Raw genomic sequence first — 27322 nt, 5'->3', positions numbered from 1 at the left:
ATAAATTATAATCAAGGATGAATTATTCTAAGCAGCCAAGAGCTTTAATAGCAGCTGCATGAAAATACTCTGCATCTGCTATTTCCAAAGCTTAAGAAAATTAAAAGCTTTTCCAGTTCAGTAGGTTTTTATTCTAATCTTTTTTCACTCTATTATCATCAGGGAGAGGAAAAAGAAACCAAAAAAAACACTAGCAGCTCCAGTGTTTAGGGAAAAATCAGGTGTTGTCACAGGTACTTCTGTATTTCACCTCCTCCTCAACACATCAGCAAAATTAGTCCTTAATTACTTCCAATTAAACAGATTATTGGCAGTCAGATAGCCGAGCTTGCTTGGCTTCAGGGGAGCTATGCCAATTTACCCCTTGCTGCATGAGAGCTGCCGTCAGCTCTTCCATGTCAAGGCTCACATGAGGGAGCTGCTCTAGCACTCAGCTTTACTATGAGTGCAGTTCATCTGCTTCCCTGTGCCATTTTTAGACATCTGGATGGATTATTTCTCATGTGTACACGGCAAGGCTGAAAGTCTAGTTTTAGAAGGACACAACACAGGGATTTGAGATGTTCTCAGAACACCAGAAATATCATAAAATGGCAGTTTCCCCAATTTTTGCACTCTTCTCTAAGCAGTGCTTTATTTGCACATGGGGATAATTTGTTAGGTTCACCATTCTTCTTATTTTCTTCAGCTTCCCATAAATTAATACAAATCTTGTCTTTATCATAAGGACTGCACTAGACATCCCATTTCATGGAATGGCCAATCCTCCTTTCAAGGAAACAAGTACGAAGAAAACAGGAGCAGATGAAACATAAATCCAGTTTGTCTTCAGTGCAAGTCACTGATTTTCACTGTTTGCTTTAATTAAGGCTTCACCAAAAAGAAACATATAGTACCACCTTTAATAGCTGAAAATTAGCACACTCCCTTCAAAACAAATGGTCCTGGAGTGACTTTTGCATCTCTACCATCAATTTTCTTCCTGAACAAAGTAGTATCTCACTGGTGGCCCTGGCAAGTCTTCATCTCCATCGGTCTCCGGAGCAAACGATACTGTCAAATCCACGTACTTTTTATCAGGAGATGGTTTCACAAGCTTTTGCATCCTATAAAGAAACAAAGAGTGGATCTTTAAGATAGCAAAAGGATTGTGTGTGGGGGGGGGGAATCTGTGCCATATTAAGATGTATTTTGTTCCTAGCTATGAAGTCCAACATTCAGATTAAAAGAGGAGAATGAGCCTTCTGCTAGTACAGACACACAAGTTGTTATTGTACCTGAGGCACTGCAGGTGGACTCCCACTTTTCTCACCAGACTTCTCAGCCTGTTACTGAGCTATTACACTGCTTACTAACAAGTACTCCATACAAAAGAAAAGATAAAATGGCCACACCAGTATGGGATTCCTCACCTGCGTGGTTTTTCTTTAGCTTCCTACTAAGGAACAAGGCCAAAACCAGCTTCTGCTGCAGGATTCTGGACAACAAGTATGACCAAATTCCCAGCCTACCAACAGCAGCAGTTTCAATACCTCTCCTGCACAGAAAGAGCCAGAGCCCTGTATCCACTGCTCAGTTATACTTACGTCAGCTTTAATCTTTTAATATGACCTGGCATCACAGGAACATAAAGCATTTTGACTCCCTGTACAACCATAGTTGGTTCAATTCCATATTTCTCCTGGAATTCACAAATTAAAACATATTAGAACAGGGTCATCTGTACAAGCCAGCAGAAGCAACTAGCACTCGCACTACGAGCTAGCTACTCAAAAAACACCAAATCCTAACCAGAAAAAAAAAATCAAATGCATAAAAGATGACAATCTAATAAGATACATTTAAATAAAAGGAATTACCAGGTTTGGACATGTTTACTGAGAGACTAATGCTACCACTGCTATTAATTCTTCCTAGAATTATTCTGATTTCAACATTAACTTTAGAAAGGCCTAAACAACAACAACAAAATCTTTCTCTTCATCTTATATTAAACCAGTGCAATAAATGATATCTTACTCTGACAGCATTGATGAAGTCCAAGAGAGTAAAATCCTCTTTCCCATAAATTGTCCACCTGTCCCAGATTGTAAATGATATGCCATTTCTGTTTGAAAAAGAAAATACTGTTACTCTACAGTGTGAACTCCAGCATTTCCTTTAAACATATATTGAAGATTTATTATCTCTTCTGGAGACTTGCTCTTTTACCTTGAGCAAAAAAATAATCTTTTCCCTCCCCTGGTGCCCTTCTTCTGCCATTTGATCCAGCTAAGCATAAAACACAAACTTTAAGCTCTTAGTTCTCACAAAATGGCAATGAATTTATGCAGTCTTTCAGACTTACTGAAAAATAGGCTTTACATTGAGCAAGGTAAGAAGTGTGTCTGGTCTGAGCATACAGGATGCTTATTAATAACCTTGTTGCGTGTCTAGCTTGCCTAGATTTTTAGAGCCTGGTAACACACAGCTTCCACTGAAAGCAAAACCAGCCTCTTAAAACCACCAGTTTTAAAATTAGGACAGAAGAATGCATGCACGTGCTGCATTCTCCAAATAAGATGTTTTGAGCTATGTAGTGTGAGACAACCTTGCTAGTTCTAAGAATATCAGTTATACTTTTAGTAGTATATAGTAAATAAATAATGCTTGCTATCAAACTCGATTAAGTGATTTGGAATTGGGGACAAAAAATGCAAAAAAAAAGAAAAAAAACACGCAAAATTGAATAGCTATGTACCTATAGTGTTAAACTGAAGCAGAGCCATGTAGTTGCATTCCATTTGTTGTGCATTTGTATGAGCAAATAAGGCCTAAATATGATTATCTGAGGGCCTTAATATGATTATCTGGATTTAACACTACACAAACTTTGCACTTGACGTAAGGTCACACTAAGGATCAAGGGCTGGCTTTCTAGGATAGTGCTGTTGCCCTTCCTACCTTATTTCAGTTCTTCTTACTTCAGCAGTTTCTGTGAAGACTATTACTGGAATGGCTAAATTCAGAAAACAGTTCTTGTAAGCGTCGGCGGCATAGCCACCCACAACTTTGATGAGCTCCAGTGCAACCTGCAATAAACACAGAGCAGAGGCTTCCAGGAGACCAAACACAAGCAGCACAAGCTACTCGTGCCAGGAGTTCAGTCCGAGAACTCCCAGAGACCCACGTGCACACTCACCAGCCCCGACACGGCCGCCGTGGCCGTTGCGATCGCAGGGATGATCTTGCCAGCGATGCGCTTGGTTTTGAAGCGATCTGCTGGCTCAATGTTGTACATCTTGGCTCGCAGGTTTGACGCGGCCGTTATGAAGTCGATGTGCCCATTACTGTCGTCATCCTTTTCAAAGGAAAGGGGCTTCATCTGCAAGTCGCCTGCTCATGGAAAAAGCAAAGGTTGTCGTCAGAAAAATAAAGGTGTCCTCAACATAACTAGAACCTTAATAATCAAAAAAAGAGTAAGTACCGGAAAATGGTACAGGAATTCTAACTTGCTTTTCCATGCTAGAAGGGGAAAATACCCTTCCCAGTGCCAATGACAATAGTTGTTAGACATGAATATTGAAAGAGAATTATCAGGGAGGATAGAAGAATTCATTTGCCTTGCACCACCAGGAATAGATGTTGGACTAGTCTGTAAATGTTTCACGCCTTTGATAATTCCCTCTATAAGCCTTGCTTGTCTTTAGCCATTTCAGTATGGGCTCAGGCACGTGAACAGATTATCCTCACGACTGTTCTTCAGGGGTTAGTTAACCCATGGTAACTAAAAGCCCACGTGCTTTTAGCACTGGGGAGATGGTTAAAGTCAAGTTAAACTTTCTCCCCTGTAGTCAAGGGCTATGAACATGCAGTTGTTACTCAGGGATCTTTCTCTGTGGCAAAAACATGCACATTTTAACATATCCTAGATGTGGGGGAAAAAAAGCATATTAGCCTTCACAACTATGATAAATTGTCATATGAGAAGGTTGAGAGACTTCTTACAGGAATTGATCTGAAATTATTTCAGACTCTCTGGGATCTAGCTCAGAATCCCGTGGGATAGGACCCTAGAAGGAAGCGGTGTCCCAGACAGCTGGTTAACATTCAAGGATCATCTCCCCCAGAGTCGAGAGTGGTGCAGCCCAGTGAGCAAGAAGGAAAGCAAAGCAGGCAGGAAACCTGCATGAATGAGCAAGATACTCCTGGCTGAATTCAAGCAGAATAAGCAAGTGTAGAGAAGGTAAAGCCAGAACAGGCTGCTTGGGAGGAATGCCCTCTGAGTATGCAGGGATGCAATTAGGAAGGGTGAGGCCATTTGGAGTTGAATCTGCCAAGGTGAGTCAAGGAGAGCAAGAAGGTCTTCTATAAATACATCAGTAACAAGACGAACACTGCGGAAAATGTGGGCTTACTGCTGAATAAGGCAGGGGCCCTGGGGACAGAGGACACAGAGATCAAGAGATGCTGAATGTCTTGTTTATGCTTAGTTTTGCTTTTGAGATAGGGTGAGAAGCATCAGGCACAAAAAAACACAGAAATTTCAGTCTGAGCATAAGAAAAAACATCTCTTCACTGCAAGGGCAAGTGAGCACTGCAACATGTTGCCAAAGAGGTGGTGGAATCTCCTTCCTTACAGAAATTCAAAACTCAACTGGATTAGTCATGGTCAACATGCTCTAGGTGTCCCTGCTAGAGTAGGGGGTTTGGACTAGATGATCTCCAGAGATCCCTTCCAACCTCAACCATTCTGGGATTCCGGGGGATCTTTCCCCTCCTTAGAGCTCAGTGCCCTGCTGTCTGCTCGCAGTCATCAAGACTATACCTCTGCATAACAGAGAATCCTAAAATTTGCAGCTGCCTCAGAAATAGAGAGTACAGGGCAATGTCAAACCAGGAGAGTTATCTGCATGGCACTCCAGAAAGCTTTAGTAATCAGCTACCTGCTTTTTGCAGAATTACCAAATAAGCTCTATTCAGAGTCTTGAGTTTCAAGCTACAGACAGTACAATTGCAAGCCATTACTAAACTATAAAGCTAGTTTTCACTACTCACTTTCCAGAGTTTCATTGGACAGTATAGACTTCTCCAGCTGGAAAATAGCATTTCTTTCATCTTCACTGCTGACTGGAATATGGTCTGGTTTCCTTGCAGTTTCATCTGTCTGCACGACCTGCAAGCATAAGCATTGCTTGAGTATAAATATATTATCCTTGCACCACACAGAGTGAAGCACATAGATTTGGTGTCTTCTCTGCACTGCTATTAATCCCTTCCCTTTAAATATATTCTACAGTGAAATGCAATAAAATTACACAGTTACTTCAGGTTTAAGACTTTCTTTTCTAATTACACCACTTAAAAACATCTTCCAGAAGCATGCAGTGCAACACACCTGCATGTAAACAAATTCACAGTTCCCAAGAGTTACATCAAGAACTACAAATTAATCTTCACTGCCAAATATTTTACCCAATCGCAGCCCACTGCAATAGTAAAGAGTCAGAATACCAGTTTTGTTTCATGAGGCAAGCACCCAGGAGACAAGCATTAATATAGGGCAAGGAAATAGGAAACTTAGAATTAACAAATAAGTTGTTCTAAGTGATGACAAATGCTAGCCACTACACAATAATACTTGATATTTTGAATTGAACATTTCAAATACAAATGTTTAAGTTGTAACACTTTCTTAACAGTTGCTTTTGAGTGATTTTACTAGTTTCATTAACACCCAAAGCTACTGTACAGGCCTGGAAAAGCTTATAGATTTAAAATCACACTTCTGCACAGTAAAAGCCAGCACACAAGTTCATTTGCAAGAGTGCCACAAAAACTCACCTTGTATTTAGCATATGGTGCATGGAAACCTTAGCTACATAAAATTAAAGCAATCCTGTATGACACTTGTTTCCCCTGGTAACTTTTTCATTCATCTCCACTTCTGATCAGTATTAATGCAAGAACTAGTGGCAAGCCTGGGGCACTGCATGTGGGCGTTTTTCCTTCCTCTAAATTAACAAAACAAAAAACCACTTACTTTATTGGAAGGTCTGAACTCCGGTACCTTTACAGCTGAAATTATCTTCAAAATAACTTCTTCTGACAAATCCTGTTTTCAAAGAAAAATAATTTAAATTCTCATCAACTCAACCGTTCCCACAAAGCAGCTCTATGCCCAGTAGCGTTTCAAATACTCAAACCAAAGAAAAAGAAAGTAGTCAAAGGAGAAAAACTAAGTGTAACCCTTGAATAAAGATTCTTATCATCATTTTGCTATGAAAACTAAAAATAGGCAAAACATGGTATATTTTTGTACAGAATGTAAGATGTATTTTGCATATTTTTATAGGCATGCATGTAGAAATGGGTACTGGAGTTAAAAATCAAACTTAAGAAAATATCATCATCTAGCATTTAAATGTAGTTTAAAATGTCTGTATTGCCTTTTGTCCAAGCATCCACATACTGGAATTCAAACAAAAATAACAAAAAGGCCTTCAGGATATTTTCTCTCAGTTCAGTTGCTACATTATACAGCAAACAGATCCATCAAAACAAGAGTTTGAGTTCCGTGCTTCCTGAAATTATTTAATGTGTTAGTCATCTATTTTCCTCATTAGGAATTCAGATAAAGATGACTAACAGTCAGAACTGGTTCTTTTTCAACTGTTAATGACAGAACATTTAAGAATCATTTAAATCAATACACTGAAAGCGAATACCCAAGTTATGAGATGCACATGTAACATTGAGAACAGGGATTACCTTTTCTGTGAAAGGAACACAGTACACTGTTGCAAAGAGCTTTGCTGCACTCACAATGAACGCATAGTGCCTGTAGAAAAGAGAAGGTTGGTTGTTTTTTTTTATTCCACTTCTATTGCCATATGAAGTTTTGGGTCACATTGAAGCAGGTCTTGAGAAAACACACCAAGGAACAGAATTTCTGCCACTTGGAGCACGCACAGTCCAAAATGGATGGCAGCTCTAGATTCAGAAGTCCTCCCCAAAACTGAGAGCCTTTTTGATGAGCAAAGAGGGACTTAATCTGGAGTAAACTGTATTTCCTTAAAATCTGCAGTCAAGAAAAGGACTGCAAACCCTCCCAAGAGATCAGCATGGTCAACATGAAATTTCACCCGAGAAGGACTTTGATACTTCCAATAATCTCAGTTTTTATGCAATCTAAAAACAGAGATGAGGACAGTTTCTTAAGGCAGACATAGGCATGCAAGAGACAGAGCTTTCAGATGCATCGATCACACCAAGCTTTTAAATTATCTGGAACACCCAAAGCAGCCAGAATCAGACGCAAATCACTATGAATGAGAAATGACTTCCCCCCAATTTGTTCATTTTAGGTAGTCAGTTTGACTTGGCACATCCTCGGTTTTATGATGCAGCAGTGGGAGGAGTGAGGGATGCACAAGGACCACAGCTCAGTAGCTGTGCAGTTACACTGTAAATGAGCAAACAGCCCACCTGCCAACTTCATGTTAGCTACTGGTAGAACTTCCTTAATACCCTCCTATTCAATGTTAGACAAAGTTAAATTACTTGCAGTCAAAGTGAGGCAATTTACCCAATCTACCACAGCACAAAACCCGCATGAATCCCTACCACCAAGTAACCTCCTCTAACTTCTAGCGCTATAAAGCCATAGCCTCACACTCTCCCTGCTGCTGTGGGATGTGTTTTAGAGCAGGTTCTGAGAAGCCCCAGTGGCAGGATCATACTTACAAAGGATTGCTCAGTTCAAACTTCACTGGAAAAGGTGGCCTCTTCGGCGACTGCCAGAACAAACCTGGTAAGAAGACAGACTTGAGATGAAATCCTAAGCTTTCAGAAACAGTAACACTCCATGGCCATGAGTTTGCAGGAGACACAGACAGATATCTGTACTCACTTCCATCTTTTAATCGTGTGTTGAGGGGAAATGAATGAAGGAGCTGAAGAGCCTAGAGGAAAAGCAGAGTAGACTTAGTGATTTGTCATACACAGATTTATATTAAACACACTAAAATAAGCCTTCTTTTTACTAACTGTAAAAAATTTTAACAGTTTTTAGTACATTCCAATTGCAGGGTTGAAGCCATTTAGAGTGAGAAAAGAAAAACTGTCAAGGTAGAGAGTTCAAAAATGCAAGTACTAATAGACAACACGGTGACTCGTCCCTTCACCCACCACAGGAGGGTGACGATGTCACCTCATCTTTCCCGTGTTCAGAAGGTTACTTACAGCCAAAATACTTCCCCACCTCAGCATCAGGCAGCCAAAAAAAAGATAAAACACTTGAACCAAGGCTGATCAATAAGCAACTAAGCTCAAGTTGCCAGGCCAGTCCCCACCAGGCTATAAAAACTCAACAGTAGAAAGAAGAGATGCAGTTTTTCCAAAACACTGTAAGGTACGTTATTTACTGAGAGGAGATGAAGCATGTGCAAAAAACTTCACCTAATTATCAGGGATATTTGCATACCTTATGGCTAAAATATTTCTCAAATTTTACTCTTGCTAATTCCACGCACTGAGTCCAGTCTCGGGGTCTCCTACCGAGTGTTTTAATAACATGAAAACAGCCTTCTAAACTCTCTCCTGATTTTATTCTCTAAATATAAAAGAAAGCAAGAATTTGTTAAAATAGACAAGACTTCACACAATCCAGTTACACAGTAAAAAAACATTTTGCTAAGTTACAGTCAAAAAAGAAACTGAAATTTATCTTGTAAAATATTAATCTTTATGTGATCCTTTCCACCAGGATTTTCCCCAAGTGTTGTGGTCTGCTTCCTTCACACTTCCAGCCAGTCCTAGTGATGATGAGCTGTTAGAGTCTTCAAAGGAAAATATAAAGCAATAAAGTCTACCATATCTCTTGAAAGTGATTCTTCCTTTGAGTTTTTCCAGTTGGCTGTATATTCAGTTGACAGTGCAGTATCCACTATTTCCTAGTATGCTGGCTAGCAGCATCTCAGTATTTTTGGGATTTCTATACACATTTACAGAAGGCACATAAGCTAGACAAGCAGCCCACACACAAGATTTTAGCTCTTACTTACTAGATATGACAGAAATACTGTTACTATGACAGATCATCTAATTAGTTTGCCAAAGAAGCCTTCAGATTTACTAAGCAAGTCAGAAAATTACCCAGAATCTCAATGAACTTAAACTGAAACACATTCCATATAGCTTTAGTTAAATTATTTTATCATAGCAATTTAGCCCTACCTGTAAAACTTCTTCTGCAGATTGATAGGTTTGCCAAAATTTGTTAAACAAGGAAGGCTTGTGAGAAAATGCACTTTCAAACTAGAAGAAAAAAAAAGGAAAAAGAGCAAATACAATATTTTGCAAGAAGGGCAACAGAACCCTCATCTTCCAAATGTACAGTAAGTTATTCAATAGCCAATGTACTCATTGTCATACCTTATCCCTTGCCCACTGTATCGTATGCTCAATAGCAGCTGGGAAAGACTTCAAGGTGCAAAAAGGTATTTCTTCCTCTGGTGGATCCCGCTATATTTAGAGAAAGTTGCAGGTAAATACAGGCATATTCAAGTTTACTGCAAACAACAATACCAAGAATATGCAGATTATTTAGGCCTGAAATTCCACTGATGTTAAACACATCAAGGTATATTTATGAGGTTAATGGACTGACTTAAAACAAAATCTGGTTTATAAATACTAATGTGTCACTTCCTGTTTATGAAGAACCACCTAAACTCAACACCATTCACCAAAAACCTCAGGGACAGGTAATAGGATGGGAGAAAAGCAAAACTGAACCCACATACAACTGAACTTGGAAAAAGTCATCTCATAAGGGCTAAAACAGAGAAATTATACTCAAGTGTCTGAGGGTTATTCACTCCTTTCCCCATTCTAAGGGAGCTGGTATGCAACCTTGGAGACAGACAGACTAATGCCTACCACAGGCTTCTGTTTCTTCTGGCAAAACATGGGTTAAGAAGGAAATCCATGAGCACAAAAACAGATTTCAATCCCCTAGTAGGACTGGATTCTTATTTAGAAGTGAGACTTTAAAGAAAATAAAAAGTCAATGCTTTGAAAACACATGAGAATCAGGGCTTATTCCACCCCAAATTCTATTTAATAGCCGTCTTTTAAATATGTGATAGGAGAGACTCCTCTAACTCATAATAACAACCCAAATTTGCTACAATAAAGCACATGGGTCCATGAAAAGAGCACCCTTTAGCCTTAAGGGATATTCAAGCAGATAAATAAATAAATGGTGTCACTTCAAGCATGAGAGGTTTTATTACAAACTCATTCTCTTCCCAATGCACACCCATTCAAAAGAAAAGATACCAAGGTTTGTGCTTCATGATTTATATTGCGGTTGCTCTTAATTATTAGCCTAGGTGTAGTCACCAGCTAGGTGGCCATCTCAAGCCTGCTCATATATTTCTTCCTCTGAGCTTTTTCCTTGTAAAGCAAGGAAATAATTATTTCTAAATCAGGCTGTAACGCAAATAAACTGCTTATTTTATATAGGTACCTAAAAGATTATAAAGAACCAGAGGATGCTGTTAGGGAAGGTAACATGACGCTCAAATGATACTTACATGACTGTTATAGGATTCTGTCAGATGAGGTACAATAACTTCTGTGTGTCCCTTAGTTCCCATAGTTCCAGAGTCTATCAGGGGACGCAGGTTTGCTACACAACGGCTGACATGGATAGACATGACAGGCAATCAGAATGCAGAGCAGTCACTACAGTCTTGACTTGTATGTCGTACCAGAGGGTAACCAAAAATTAATCTAGGTGCCTTCAGAGTAACAAAGCTTACACCAGACTCAGAAACAAAAGATGCGAAATACAGAGAGTTATTTCTAGTTAGATGGGGAGGCCACTTGGGTCAATCCTATTTTGTATTAGGAGCTTTAATCATTCTCTTTTACTCCCCTACTTGCAAAGTCTAAGTACTCTTCAGTATAAATAATTCAACTTTAAGACTATTACTATATTCACCCTCTTAAAAGACTTTGACAGCCCTTCATTTCTAAGGAGAACTCACTCCGAGGGTTTCGGACACGTGAACAGTAACAGCAGAGCAACAACAGCTTCTCTCCACCATGAACATAAGGCCCCTGCTTCCCCTAGACTGCTGTCAGCATCCTTGTCAAGGATAAAAGATAAATCCAAGAAAATGGCTATCAAACCTCATAAATACTTGCAATTCAGACAAATTAAGAACAGGGAAGGGAGTTCAAATAAGAGAATCAAAAGCAATCCCCACTTCCTTTCCACTACCTACCTATCAATGTATCTTCTTGCTTCGACATTGTCCAAAGCTGTCACGATCACATCTTGCTTGGTGTAGAATTCATCATTGTAAGTGTTCTCAGTGGCTGGGCAAACTTTATTAATATATGACTCAATCTTTAAGTGAGGATTGATGTTCAGAGTTGCTTCTGCTGCAGTATAACTTTTAGGTTTCTAAAAATATAAAAATATATACATATGTAGGTATGTATTGAAAGAGTTATTAGAGTTATTAATATCTGGGTCACAGAAGTAGTGCCTTAATTTGCCCACCAGGCAACAATTCACTACTATGGAAATGCTGGCATGCAAAACAAACACTTTTAAAAGTACATAGCTCCCTCACAAATAATTCTCTTATTAATCTAGTTTAATTCTAATTAAAAAAAAATACTGGGTCAGATACCACAAAGGTAAAGTGCTTCAAAGATGCAGCAGAAAGCTATCAAGTAACTGAAACAGGTTATGCTTCTCATGCTTTCAAAATGCCATAAGCAGTAGCTCAGCACTGTCAAAGGACAAATCCACTAGTTACTGCGACTAAGTCTATGTAGCACAGACATGACAAACCTATGAACACTCGCATTGCTGCAACACACTTCACACAGTCTAAAGCTGAAGTTCTGAAGACTTTAGATAAATTTCTAAAAGGTAAAGTTCTAGCGTGGAACTGAGTTCTTAACCTAACTGATGTTTCTAGCCACTTTAAAAAGCTATATTCGAGTATCTATAGAGCAGCACTTAGAACATGGGAACTCAAGACCTTGTGGCTTGTTAAAATCTGCAGTGTTTGCTTTTCATTCATTTAACAACCCAAAACATAATTTGGTGACAGATTTGCTAGACCTAAACAGCAGGTAGAGAATTCAGCTTATGGGTTGTGGCTGAGGAACCCCATTTCCCACTGCTGCCCAAATGAGTGCTGTGACAAGTACTGGGATCTCTTTCTGCTTTTAAGAGATTAACGATTCCTGCATCATCCATTTACTGAATGTATATATTTTTCTCAAGCTATTTACCTGTCTAATGAAGACTGAATTGAGACAGGATATATTTCTTATCAATAGGTCATACAAACACGGGACTTAAACTGCAGCTCACCATAATAGACATCTTGGCCCTGGAGGAATCAAAGCTGTTGAACAGTATTTTAAAAACATCCAGGCTTCTGCATGCAGCTAACACTTACGTAAAGCTCCATTAATAGCTCTTCTGTTGAGGATATCACTGGCACTGCCATCTTTCCCTCCCTTTGAATTTCAATGGTCTAATAAAGCGTTTCAGGCATATTAATTAATGGCAGCATCTTATGCAACACAGCACTTTTGATCTGATTCCTTATTTGCAAGGTGAACACAGACAGACTAACATAGTCTAGGTAGTGTTTCAAATTATTCTGGATGAGAGCTGTAAAGCCTCCTCTACACAGATGCACACACAAGTCAAACTCTCAGTGAAAGTACAGAATAGGAAAACAGAACAACAGCACAGGAAAAAAACACTGGACAAGAAAGCCTACCTGTATATGATGAGGTCGAAAAAGAAACTGCCTGTTGAGGTTGGATTTCTCTATCAAGTCAGGATCTGTAATTGTAACCTAAGTCAGAAGGGGCAAAAGCAAAAGCTGAAGTTATGACTTAAGTGTAGTGCTGAGCAATACTCCTCACAAAATCTAGCAGACTTGTCAAAACCAAACACTGCTGTTGCCTTCCATTTTATCTAAAACCTCTGCCTATACCAGTGCTGGCTGACTAAAATTAAGCACAGTAAGGCTACTACAAGCATATTCCACTCCTAGTTACACACTTAATTCTACTTAATGCTGAAGACATTTTCCCTCTACTTATAGCTTAACCTGAAATGAGGGCAAAAACAAACTTTTAACAACAATTTTTGTAGTCTTCTAAGAATTCAGTCTATGTCACATTAGCGTTTCTTGGGCAAAATGAAGTCAATGGTTGCAAGCAACTTACCAATCCCCTGTCTTGCCCAGTACCAACACCAAGAAGTGCAAAATTTTTTAACATTTCACAGCCTATTGCTCCACAGCCAACCTGAAAAGAGTAACATTTTTAGAGTCAGAAATGTGAGCAAAAACCACTAAGTGAAAGTGAAGAAAGCAATCCAGAGTAGGTAAGGGATAGCTTAACACTGGTCCAGGACCAGCCACATAGGAGATGCTTCCAGATCTGCTACTTACAAATACAGGAGAGCTGGTTAGGAATTAGCTGCAGGGTCAAGAAGGGAGAACTACCAGTAGCTGAGAAGAATCAAGTAGGGGAGCCCTGCACACACACAGAAGCATAGGACCTGCCAGGGTGCATCCAGACATACTGAGAGCTGATTGATGTCACTGCAGGCTGCTCTACGCCGTCTTTGAGAAGTTGTGGAGGGCAAGGATGCCTCCTAGTGACTGCAGAAAGGCCAATGTTACAGCCATCTCCAAAAAGCAGCGCAAACTAGGGAACTACTCATCTGCCCTATTTTGGAGGACTGTGCAAGAGACTGTGCTCCATGCAACTTATATAAGTCCTGTGACAATTCTGGATCATTAACTCCACAATGACACATATTCAGGACTACTCTCCCTAATCTGAAAGCAGTTGGCATTAGCTGTGTTAGCAAAGAGTATTTGCATAAAGTCTAACAATGTCAGCCATACTCACCAGGAAAACATTTAAATCATGCAGCTTCTGGCACAGAGAGTCTCCAATGCAAGCCCTCAAGGCATCATACCTATCTCCCCTTTGCAAGCATAAGGGACAAAAACAGAAGAGTAGCAAGTTGTCATTTATCAGGTTAGTACCACTGATGCTCAACTCTGCTTGGATGTGAACTGAGAGAAATCAGACTAAATCCTATGATAAATCCTACTCCTCCTGTGCTCAGAGTTAAGACAAATATTCTCACCTCAGAAACCTGTCCTTCCATCAGATTACACTGAACTAACTTTAAATAAATAAATAGATAGATAGATAAAAAGGAAGCCTGTCTGAGAATCAGATATAGTACATAAGACAGCAGATTGTATTTATATTTACCGTGGGAGAAATTCTTCACAGCTTGTCTTTTCCAGCGGTGTAACAATGTCTAACATATCTATATACAGCTGCAGAGGGGAAAGCAAGCACACAGAAAAACATTCATGTTGATTTAGCTTAAAAAAATTGTAGTATTTTCCATATAAAACCAAATCTAGAAATTTAAAAAACTAAGTCTGTACTGCGAATGAAAGACTATACAGCATTCAGTTCATTATACATTTTTAGAAGACAGGAAACAGCGTCTGGACTAGAGAGAAAAAAAGGTCACCGAGATCTGAGCCACAAGCTCGGTTTTGTGACCAGCATATTACTACTCCAAACCCCCTCAACAGGGCTGCACAATTTTTAAGATAACTTTACTCTTGCCATTACATCTGGGGTGATGAAAGCACTGCTGTTGCATGCAGTGGCTTGATGCTTGCCTTAACATATAGCAAGCTGAATGCAATGCCTGGATCCCAGGTGTGAACATGCACTTTCACTGATTGCATAAAGCCACAGTATTTTTCCCCACATTCAGTCTCAATTTTTTTTTTTGTTAAAGACATTGCTCAGGCTGGTTTGCTCATATACCACTCACACACAGCCTCTGCCATCCATCCATAACCTCACTGTCAAAATAAAGGTACAAAATCAGCTTTACCCATTGTTGCAATGGAGAAAACTTTCCTGTTACCGCCTTCAAGACTTCCTGGCTAGCAACGCCACCCACTGCTGCAGCCAGAGGAGCTAGAAATCCCTGAGCAGTCCTAGAAAGCCATTTCACTACATCTCCATTCACCTGAGGCTGAAAAATAAGACACGGTAATAACAGATTTATCCCTCCAACCAAGCAAGTCAGGGCTTGTATCACACAATCCCGTATGGTATTTAGAAAACCAGCTAACCAAGCAAGGGTCAACAACAGAAACACGGTCTTTAGACAGATAAATGAGCACATTGTAATGCTGCTTATTCACTACTCACCCTGCTTTCCAGTGTTTCACTTATAGACATGGCTATTTTCAGCATTTCCTCAGCATCCTGAAGGCATCTAGACACCACAGTGGGAACAATAATGATCGTCTAAAAATTCTATATCCCTTCTAGAAACATGATAAACCATGAACAAAGTGCTTGGATATGAATGGTAGAGAGAGTTTAGAAATATATATTGGCTTTAACAGTGCACGTTAAAGATGTAGATATCTACGTTAAAGACACATAAAGCTTTTAAACATTAAGCTTAGGTCAAGAACAAGAATCTCATCTTTTTCTGTCTGCCAAGGCTCGGAAGGTGTCACCACTATATTGGTAAAGCCCTTTTTCCCAGACAGACACAGGGTGACATTTCCCAGCTAGGAAACCATTTTAGGGTTTCAGTTCTGTGTCATCTATTGTTGGATGGATCAGGCACTATGTCACATGTCTATTCAATAGTACAATAAAAGAGAGAGATCTGCAGGACTGCTGCATTACCCGATGTTCGGGAGGCGGCCAAAGCTCTCTTGGAAGTGGTTCAATGCAAGCATGGCAACGTGGATCTGCAGAGGGACCTGTCAAGACAATAGCAAACAAAAACAATTGCTTATTTGAACAAAAACAATTGCTTATTTGAACTATTGCTACCATTCAGGGCCCCTGCTCCTTAACTGCACAGTTCCAATAAAGTTTTTATCTAAAGAGCATTGATACAAACTCATTTTACTAACTGACAATGTAAAATACTATACAGTTGTAAAGTAACAACCTTGACACACACTCAGCATCCACTCTGACCAAAATGTCCCTAAACGAATTGTGTCCTGAAACTGGAAAACATGGAGGCTGTTTTAAATTGGAAATTAGAATGCATTGCATTTTGACAAATCTTAATATCAAAGCCAAGCATTAAGGATCAGATGTATAAAAACAGAAAGACAAATCAGAACATATATTATACAAAAATAAAAATATTTTTTTAAAAAATCATTAAATAAGTGTAATTTAATTGAATATATGAGTGGGCCAGAAATTTGTATGTCTTGCTTGCCCATAATAAATTACTAAAATCATGCTGAAGGTAAATACTGCTAAATTCCTTTTGAATTTTAAAAATACCTCTCAATATCTTTCCTCAAAGAAAAAAAAAAAAGTATCCTCGCACTGTTAATTCCGATTTCCAACCAACCTATGATTGATCTTTTCCCTTTAACCCTGCTTTGATTCCAGCATGCTTTTTATCAACCAAACATCATCAAACACAGGTTTAATTGCGTTACTTGCAACATTTGTATTCCGCTGAATTAAGGGTTTATCAAAACCTGAGATTTTAAGTAACACATTTACAGAGACAGTCGAGCTTAGCACCTGCAACATTCACAGTGAAATTCATGGGTAACAAGCTTCCAGTGGGATGTGGGATTCCAATGTGGCGCCACATGTGAACTGATACCCCGCTCTGATTTCGCACCTTAAACTCATATGTAGCTATTACAGAATAAAGAATTACAGGTGCATATTTTTATACTTAAAAAGCTGTAGATTACATTCTATGTAGTTATACCATTAAAACAGTCACACACAAGTCCTCACACACTAATTACCTCAGGCTTGCTAAAATCTGGAACAAGGCATGCTGGATTTGTTAGCTGCTTCTCTAACCGTTCCTGGAACAAAAGAAAAAAAGAAAGAAAAAAAAAAAGAGAGAGTTCATAATAATTATACACTCACTTAAGAACATGACAGTCATGACAAAACAACATGACAAAACAACATGACAAAACAACATGACAAAACAACATGACAAAACAACATGACAAAACAACATGACAAAACAACATGACAAAACAACATGACAAAACAACACTCACGCTGAAGAGACTGAGAATCAAACACCCTTTCCTGCAAACGACACTTAAAATAGTAAGCTACTGTAAATTTGGTTAAGTAAAATTCCCTAACAGAGTAACTAGCACAACTGGTAAAAGCAGACCAACTTTCAGGCGTATCATGAGGAGCACAGGGTCTTTCTCCAAGATCTCCAAAGTGGGGGTCTGCTTAGTTTCTTGGAGGGGAAGCTAATTTCAGAAATCACTTGGAAAAAGGGATCTAATCTCTTTGAGACTTGTTTGCACAGGCAGCAACACAGAGCTGCATCTTATTTCCTTCTTTGCCTTCTCGTTTATTTGTTTTAACTTCTCTCTTCATTAAGACAAACTCTACCTAGGACAAGTATTAACATGTGATCTAGCTGGATCTTCTTCATGAAGGCTGCCAAGACATCACAAATTTGGGGTGATTCAGTCTCTACAATTTGATCTCTATACTTCTGGGTAACTTTGAAATTGAAGTATTCGATATTCTAAGCCATTTATTAATCAGCATTACTATTCTTTCCCTGAACAGTCAGTATAAGACCAAACCATGAATACCCAAATGACAGCTGAACTCTGCTTCCATTCCTTAGCTGAGTTTCACCCCAAGAACCTGGTTTTGCCCCCAAACCACTTACAAAGTAAAACATCTTGGGTGTCTTCACTTGAATAGCTATGCCTCCATGTAAGTAAGGCTCCATATCTGTAGTATCACCAATGCTGAAGGAATAAGGCGACACCACTAAAAAGAGAGGAGAATAAGCACTGTGACAGTAACAGCTAATTTAAATTTTCCATGCATACTACAATTCCATATATGAAAGTGAGTTTTTTTACAAATGCTTTTTATATTGCAATTCTCTAGTGCAGAGGTTTTTTTGAAATCACATGCACAGCTGATCCTCCTGGCTGTAACAAGACTGTCGCTCCCTGGGAGGTTCTGGGCTATGGCTTTAGTTTCACATGATGGGTTATGAAACAAGCTTTTTAAAGCGGCAGCAGATTTAAAAAGACTTATGATGACCACAGTTCTACAACAAACATGAAATCGTCACTGCTTTTCTTCCAGCTGCCCACAGCAGCACCCAGTATATTGCTCAGAATAACATTTTGATCCAGGGACTAGAACTGCAAAGGATAAAACTGCTCTGCAGGGCAACTAGGCCACTGCAATCAAATTCAGTTAAAGAAACAGGACCCCAAAACAAATGTTCTGTAGATTAAATCTCAGGAGCTGAAAATGGAAACCAAACATTGGGCTTTAAGAGAAAGGAATGGAACCTGGCATCTGCACTGCTAAAACAAAACAAAGTAGCTCAGGAAAAGCAGACTCAGCCACATATTTCAAGGGTCCCACTTTCATGCTACACCACAAAGTCATTAAAACCAAAAAACAGATGGGGGCAGGGGGGAGACGCTTTGAAAAGCAGAGCCCAAACGACAACATCAGGGCCTCCAGATAACTTCATCAGCATAAATAGTTAGCACCAAATACTTTGGTCAGCAAATTGAGGATAGCAACCATAAAGGTTGCCAGCTAGTTTCCAGCTCTTCAGATTTGCTTGCTAAGCAGCAAATGGAAAATAATTCCATTTCCATCCAAAAATTAAGATACCACTAGGATGACCTCCACACCAGGAGGAGTTTTTTTGTGTGTGCGAATTCACTGTGGGTTGCATAATCCCACACTTCTCTCTTTGCAGTAACTATCACTGCAGTGAGTTAAAAAGGGTAAAAATAAACACATACACAAAAAGTTAGTAACAGTTTACCTGTTATTTGGTGTGTGGATCCATTTAAACATGACATTCCATTAACTTCCCGGAAGGTTAAAAACTGTCCTGTTTCAAGCCTGTGTGGATGATTTTCAAGGCAAGTGACAATGCCAGGATTTGACTGAAAGCAAAAATGGGAAAGTTAGCAAAGAGAAAGAGAGTCTTGGGTGAAGGAACTGTGCTTTATCCTTAACACACACTTTTTTTTTTCTGCTGAAACTACAGCCACTAACACATTTACTACCTAGGTTCTGTCCTAAGTAGGGAGTTACCTATGATAATTTTTTTCACTTCAATTATTTTCAGTTGTACAGTTCTTTCCTAACATAAACTTACTCATTTTTACCTTTCGCAGTTCTCAGCATGTTTAGTAAACTATATTGTTGTTGATTCTAAATAGTCAGATTGTTTTACTCCATAGCAGTAGCAAATTGGCCTACTTTTTCTAACTTCAAACTAGACTATACTTCTGAAGTAGCTTTCATAGATGGCAACAGAAGTCTCACACAGAAACCCCTCTGCAGTAGGAGGACAGTTTCTTTAGAAGACCTTGTGGTGCAACTCACATCAAAAGACAGATAGTGGATTTGCAAGCAAATCTGCAATGTAGAGACAGCTCTCCCTGGTCTCCCAGAAGTGGAAGGACTATCATGTAGTATAAAACTTTAATTAAAGATTTAAAAGCAAATTTGAATCATAAATACCCATCTTCCTATGCATGGTTGCTAGTCCATTAAAACCAATATATCAGCAAGCTTATCTTCAAAGGATGCAAGTACCATAAAGAATCAGAGAATTATCCATCTACAAGCTTCAACAAGAAAACAGGACCACAATTTTTTTGCTGTTCAGTTATATAAATCACTCTTATTTTTTTGACAGCAATAACTGTCAGGTTTTGTGGGGCTTTTGTTTGTTTTTGATTTTTTTTCTTGCAGGTATTTTTATTTATTTTTCTTTTCAATTTAGCAGGCAGGACTGGAAGAAGTGACTTTGATCGATGCCACCCATCTAAAGGCTACATTATCATAAACCTAAGAGGCACTTAATTCAGAGAGCTTACAGAATATTCATTGCTCTCCAGAGAGAAACAGACTACAAGAGGAGATCAAAGAAAACAAGGACATCACCAGGATTCCAGATTCACAAAAATTAAACCCAAATATCAAGTTATGAATCAAAAGGAAAAAAAAAAAATTTTCCTTGCCTTGACAGGCAATCAGCACAAGTCATGAAACGGTCATGTATGGTTCATGAAAATCATGGGAACAAGTGAGTCTCCCGTTCTTTTTGGAGAGACCAAAGAACAGGCCATGCAAATCATAATGTCACAAACCTTAATTCAGATCAAATCCAACTTGTTATACAATCCTTTCTAGTTTGACTATTAATATATCTAGACTGGAGATAAGATAAACAACTTGCTGCTAGATGAGTACGCCTCTAGTAAAAACTTCCAGAGTTGTGAGATGGAGCTGAAGTTATCTCCATTTTATAAAGCACTAATACAAGAATGAAAAGATATCCTCTCCAACATTTTACAGCAGCACTAATAGCAATAATATTTTTTGCAGTCTTTGCTTTCACAGGTTAAAACAACGAAGCGCTCAAGTTTCTTCTCAAAATAGGTTCTCCATCCACTTTAGCATTCTAATAGTCCTCCTCTATACCAGTCCATGTTTATAAGAAGAAAGTCTAATTCCATACCTACTTCAGGGTGTTCCTAAGCCAGTCCTATCCCAAGGCTATGCCTGCTTCTCTCCTAATCTCCCTATTTCTTTCACTTTCAAAAGAGAACCAAAACATTATTGTGTTACATTTTAAGTAATGAGCTCCTGGTCTTAGCACTCACCAATGATTTCTTTTAGGTGGAGACACTAAAGGGATTTTATTTCAGATGTATAACAGGCTGCTAAAGTGAAACACTCTACACAGCTGTGTAGTAAATAACAAGTGATAACAGTGCAAAGTTATAGCAGCTCAGAAACTTCTATCCCTTACTTGTGTGATGTTTGAGATGAAGATTTCCTTGGACTCTTCTCCTGTAGTATCCAGCACTTCAAATTCATCACCAAAGTCACAAAACAAACGTGAACATATTCCATACACATCTGCACTGATGAACTACAAGAGAAAGTAAAAGCATCAGTATTCCTGATACAGCAGAAGCCAAAGAAGTGACTTCCCACATTCAACTCTGTCCAATGTTAGAAGATACAAGTTCAATCCTGGTTCAAACCCATCACATGCACCCAGGCAACTGACTAAATGGCCAAGCACTACTGTTTTATTCAGGACAACTCAAAATTGAGTTGCAGCAATATGCAGCCCTGTGATTTTTACTACTCTTAAATTTGCTCCTTAAGAACAAAAGCAGCAGACATTGGTTAATAGCAGAGAAAAAACGGTAGGCATTCAGGTAGCATCAGACACACGTACAGAATTGAGAAACAGGGAAGAAAACAGTATCACTGGAAGCAGAATGCTCCCAAAATCCACACTTCTCCAAAAGGGTATCTGTGTAAGACTATATACCCCACAAGCTGCTTTATCAATTTCTATGAAGAACATGAGGGAGGTCCAAAATGTTTGCTTTAGGGATTAATCATGGTTTTCACCTCTGTATTACCTTAATAGGTGGCTGCTGAGCATGACAAAAGTCATTAATCTTCTTCTGCAGCAACAGGCTTGCTTCAGTCAAAATGACACACTGTCAACAAGAACACAGATAAGGTTAAGACACTGAGAGCAATCAACATCTTCAGGCAATGGAAAAAAGTAGTAGCAACAGCCAGTTACTTGGGTGCCCTGAATCCCTAAGCTTCCCATCCTTGCAAGCAGCAGAAAAAGCAGTCTTGAGCCATCAGAGATGGCAGATGGAACAACGGGAATAGCTCCTCATTGCAACACAGAATTGCTCACGTTTCATTAGATTCATACACACAGACATACACAACACGTATATAGACTGCGTTCCTGCTCTCTGGAATACAAAGCACAAAACACATTCTGAACATCCATGCAGTGGGACTGTAAAAATCAAAACAAACAAAAAAAAGTCACTGTGTTACCATGGAATAAGAAGCGTAAAAAAAAATGCATGGATATCTCAGTTATTTATTGTCACAACAAATGTCGGTACCAGGAACATAAAATCATAGTTTCAGCCTTAGAAAACAACAGTCACCAACCAACAAACAAAAAGACAATTTGACTTGTCTAAGACAAGACAAGAGCTATCTGCTTTCCCACCATCATCTCAAAATATTTTTGTCTGTTTATATTTTCTTGACTTAAATTATTTAAAAAAAAAAAAAAAAAACAAAGGGGAGTGGGTATTGTTCTGAGGAAGGTCCCCTGTGTGGCTCCTTTAAATACAGTAAATACCTGGTATTGCTTTAGGAATGACAGATCTGTGGTTTCATCTAACGGCATAGTTGATGCTGCCACATGGACGTATGGATTGAGTTCTGCAATGTGATGAAGTGTGGCCTCAGCCCTGAAAGAAAGGTAACTTTCAATTTTTTATCCATTTATAAATTATATTTTCAAGACAATTCCATGCCACGCATGACCTACAAGAGTCCCTTGGGAATTCAGCTAGTGATGGTGACTTCAACTCATTTGGTCAGATTTTCATTCCCAGTGGGTCTGAGGAAAACAGCTCTGTCCAACACACATGTGGACCCCACCGTTTTTCTGGTGTCACAGCTGTCTGCTAGTCTTATGCAGCTGGCTGAGGAAGCCAAAATAAATAAATAAAAAACCCTCCTTCCATCTTGCTACATTTGCATGAGAGCATTTGATGTTTATAAATCTGCTAACCACAAGACCTGAGATATAGGACTTGGACAGGGTACCAGATCCAACCTACACTTCCCATGATACCTATCTGGGCACTGTAGTCAAAGGCAGCATTTAATGAGCACCTGATGTGCGTTAACATTTCGTAGACAGTGAACTCAAATTGCTACTTCCTGCCAAGTTCAGCCCTTCACCCTGCCAGAGATTTCACCAACCTGTTCTTCTGACTGGTAATATCATCTTCACGGATGAAGAAGTTGATCCCTAAATCCCGTTTCATACACTGCTTGGTGTCATGAACTGTAAGAGCCTAAGGGAAGTCAGGCAAAAGCATTTACTGGAAGAAACATACATGGTCACAGTACTCAAAAGGATTCACTAAGCCCCACATAAAATGCTGGAGGACTAGAATTGCAACAAGGCTCATTGTATCATGGCTAAGCACTAACTTCACCAACTTCTTTGCAAAGAAAGCTCTTAGTGTTTGAGAGATAAGGACATATCTGGAAGACGTATTTGACTAATGATTTCCTCACAGGCTACAGTGATGCAAGAGCATTTAAAAAACTTACAAGATTATTTTCGTTACCCTGCAATTATATTGCAACCTCAAGCTATAAATGAAAGCACTCCAAAAATGGAAACAAGTTTTTTTAAAACAAAAAGGAAGGGTTTAAAGGGCACTTGTCTAACAAAATTAATATCAGAAGGAAAAAAGTACTTATTGGATTAAAATACCCAGCCACAAACAGAGCCTACTGGGTAAAATAAAAAGACATATGTTGTGAACAGTTTGGCCTTTAAATTTGTACTACTCAGTATATCAGAATGTGAATAAAATCATTCAATGTCTTATTAGCAGTTGGCTAATATGAGATCTCAGAATGCTTCTCCTCAGCATTTCAAAACTCTCACCCTTACCCCAAGAATTCCCATACAACAAAACTGTTTTACATACCTTTACCCCAGCTAGTACTATATTTTTGGCTGGAAGAAAGAAAAAAAGAAAGAGAGAGAGAGATTGCTGCAGATTTCTGGCAAAGCTATGTAACTTTTTTATAGGTGGACAATAACAATATGCCATTCCTAAGAACTTTACAGTTGAAGGGTTTGTTTTCTTCTAAATGTGGTTCAAGGGTTCTCTAGTACCACTGAGAGCTGAAGAATATGGGCACGGTTCAAAAGGCTCTCTACAGCTGTTCATCCTACAAAGACAAGTATAACTAACACACTAAAGACAGGAAACGGTAGCATCTCACAGCTCTGTTCTGGCCTCTGGTACTGAGTGACATGAAGCCAACAGAAGAGGTAATATCTTGGATAACAACTGACCAAGACAAGTCTTGTTCTCAAAGAGCAGAGGAAATTATTAAGTGGCCCTCAATACCAGAACAATTTTGCATCTTGGGTCAAATCACATCTATTCACTCTACCCACCCCCATTTCCTGCATGGGAGCAATTCAGCCTATACATGTGTCTTTATTGGGATCAATACTGAAGTCTAAAGGAATCATGTGGATTACCCAGACTCAGCTTCCACCAAAATTCAAGATTTTGAGTAAAGTGAGTTGGTCTACAGCTGCACATTTGCAAGTAACATTTAAAATATTTCTCTATTAAAAAGCTTACCAAATAAAGTTCAGAATTTTACTGTTTTCATGAATATATTGTCTATGTGCAACATAGCACAAATATATACATATTCATTCAGTAACTGAAGATACATTTATTATTTCTAAAGTAAATTTTAGATGCACGCTAGGGCAGGATATTTATATACTCTTGGGTCTGCTTAAGAAAATATTGCCTAAACTTACCAATCTCCACACCAAGACCACCTATACCACTCAGGAACACGTGGGACTGAGCCATCTTCTGCATTGCTGTATCTCCAAGCACATATCTCTGGCGACTACAGCCAAGATAAATCAAATCAGAGCAAGATATAAACGAATTCAAGAACATAAGAACAGAATTCCCAGGGATTTCAAGAAAGTTAACAGTCTTAATTAAAAGTTGCTCTTGCTTTTCTTCTCCCATCCCAGTAAATTTCCAGTCAGCAATATCAAGTTCTGATGATGAATTTGTGCCACTAGTGACACATGCACATTTATAGTTAGCAGCCCTCCATTCAATAAGTATTTGAGGCTATAACATGCACACAGTCACACTACGTAGCACTTCAGGAAATACACTTACAACAAATAATATCTATTATTATCATAAAATACTAAGATAATAAATGGATTAAGCTATTGAAACAAACCATTACACATATTTGTCACAGGCTATATAAACCTAAAGCAAGAGGAGCAGCTTCAGTGGACAAAATGACAGGTCAGCTCTCCTTTGTTAGGAAAATGAAGCACAACAGCCAGGTTTCTGGGGACATGAACATTCAAAGAGCACAGACATCTTAAGAGGATCACACCCTGAGGACCACACAGATCCACAGAATATTTAAGCTTTCTGCACATCCCCAAAGGGCATTAACAACCCCCTTGGAACAATCAGGAAAAAAGTCATGGACTTGCACAGCTTGTGTGGATCTTGTCCCCTTAGCTTTATCTACCACCAATCATCTCAGTGCAATTTCTTAGCAGAGTCACAAGAGAGCTCTCCACAGTCTTGGCTAAAATAGATGCAACTCATCTGCAGGTTGTTCTCTTATCCAGATCTTTCACACAAGTCTGAAGATACTACAGTTATTTATCTCAGAAGATAAGAGAAATGTTGTTGTTCATGAGGACAGAAAAGTGAAAAAATTGTCAAAGCATAAACAAGCTGAAGTCAGAAAGCAGAAGCATCAGTCCAAAAACACATGCACTATTGATACTTTCCAAACTTCATTTCCAAACTTCATTCAACGCTAGTATATAATTGTGCTTTTTACTGGCAACACTAATTGACAAAAAACAACTGTCAAATTACCAGTAAAAGCTTAGTCTTACGGGAGGATTTGCTTACTTCTGCAACTCAGTTAGTTCTCACGGTTAGCTACAGGTTTCAGAAATCTGGGGAGAAACTGATTCCATTCTATATGCCAGACTGTTTGTTTTTACCTCCTTTCAAAAGCAGGGACACAGCAGCATTAGTGCTCACACCTCTAACAGGCATCAGATACTGTTTTCAAGTTTTGGCTTTAACAGAAAAGCATGTAAATGCATATATCACTGAAAAGTCAGGAGTGCACACAAATCGGATAGTCTTACCTATATAAAGCATCATCAATTTCCATAGAATCTGTCGCCATGATGCAATGTAATTTATTTGCACTAGGAGGATTACAAAAAGGAAGAATATGGTTATCCTGGAAGCAACTTCACAGATTGTACCCGTCCCCCTTAAATTATTCCACAGAAGAATCATAAAATACAAAAAGCGATGTTACATAATAGTCATTTTGAACTTGAAGAAACCTACAGATCAAAACAGCACTGAAGCAATTAAAACGCACAGGAGCCAAAAGACAAGAACTCACAAACCTTCAACTGATGATTTCAGAAGACAGAGAGTATTAATTGCCCTACTGAGAAGTCCCAAGATTTAATTCTTGTATTTGTCACAGTTGGATTTAGTAAGCCTAAAATTGCCTTTCATGTTACCAGCTGCAAGTTGTTCAACTTTCATCTGCTTGATTGCTGCTTATTTGGAAGAGAAGCCAAGCATCTCAAAACAGCTAGGCATAGCTATTCATGCTGTGTTATTTCTATGCTAATCAAAAAATACTTACGAAATTAGCTACCGTTATACCTAATTCAAGAGTAAATACTTTTTACTCTTTGAAAGCACTTTTGAAAAGCAGCTAGGGAGAACTATCTAAAAAGTAATACTTTTCTTAGGTCATCCCATAAACTTTGCATTAAAGCAGCATTTAATTGAGACATTAAGCTGAAGAGTTAAACGGGATTTTAAGAGTATAGCATTTGCACTACTAAGGCCTCAGTCAGCAAATATCTTTTCATTGCTAGATTACCTTAGCTGGGCAAGCACTAGGATTAACTCTGCCTCTGGGCAGACTGTTCCTTAGTTATGTAGTCTGGGAAGCAGCTAGCAGGGAAGTGGCACCAAGGAAGGTGCCCTGACCTGCTACTGGCCGTCACCATGTGCGGCGTGAGCACAACCAAGCCTACAACTACCTGGCGCATCCTCTTACAGCTCCCTACCACCCACCTCGAAATGGAAGATTTGGAAACAAAGCTAACAACCTTCTCTCTTTGGAAATACTATGTAGCTTTTTCCTGCCAAGATCACGGATGTGAAGAGATACCAAGTGACAGCTTTTAAGGTCTGTGAGGGTTAACGCTTTCTCTTTTTTTTTAAGGGGGGTTTTTGTTCGAGAGGTGACTCTGGCATACACAGCATTTGTTCTAAAACACATCTGCTGCACCTAACTGCTCGGACCAACTTTCAGACCCCAAAAGTCATAGCCCCTCTGGGTTTTCCAAGGGGTCGCGCCGCAAGCGGGCACTAAGAGATGGAGCTAGACAGGAAAGCAGAGCCCAAACATCCCACTTTGAGTTACTTCACAGGTTGGAGGCCACCCACCGCACACCCAGTGGTCCCCTCCGTCCCAGCAT

At 39.1% G+C, this 27322-nt stretch overlaps 1 protein-coding gene across 1 annotated transcript; it reads right to left on the bottom strand.

Annotated features, from left to right (window-relative positions):
* Nucleotides 1–816: 816 nt before the first annotated feature.
* Nucleotides 817–26015, bottom strand: UBA6 (ubiquitin like modifier activating enzyme 6). Its single transcript, XM_088531588.1, has 32 exons — nucleotides 25955–26015; nucleotides 24560–24654; nucleotides 23700–23728; nucleotides 22957–23051; nucleotides 22325–22436; nucleotides 21567–21647; nucleotides 20939–21061; nucleotides 18935–19058; nucleotides 17801–17904; nucleotides 16893–16955; nucleotides 15787–15863; nucleotides 15295–15361; nucleotides 14972–15115; nucleotides 14326–14393; nucleotides 13951–14029; nucleotides 13258–13338; nucleotides 12804–12881; nucleotides 11277–11458; nucleotides 10581–10686; nucleotides 9415–9504; nucleotides 9217–9297; nucleotides 8465–8593; nucleotides 7892–7943; nucleotides 7726–7789; nucleotides 6751–6820; nucleotides 6023–6094; nucleotides 5038–5155; nucleotides 3182–3375; nucleotides 2944–3071; nucleotides 2020–2107; nucleotides 1587–1681; nucleotides 817–1106 (listed from the first exon to the last, which is right to left on the bottom strand). Exons 1-32 carry the CDS (start codon nucleotides 25993–25995, stop codon nucleotides 971–973), a joined length of 3066 nt encoding a protein of 1021 aa, XP_088387714.1. The 5' UTR covers nucleotides 25996–26015; the 3' UTR covers nucleotides 817–970.
* Nucleotides 26016–27322: the final 1307 nt, after the last annotated feature.

The sequence above is a fragment of the Tinamus guttatus genome, unplaced genomic scaffold (assembly GCF_059628265.1).
Source record: "Tinamus guttatus ecotype Peru unplaced genomic scaffold, ASM5962826v1 Tinamus_guttatus_pri_ptg000423l, whole genome shotgun sequence".
Taxonomy (NCBI): domain Eukaryota; kingdom Metazoa; phylum Chordata; class Aves; order Tinamiformes; family Tinamidae; genus Tinamus; species Tinamus guttatus.
Note: the sequence above shows the minus strand (reverse complement) of the source record. Positions and strands in the feature narration are given on the sequence as shown.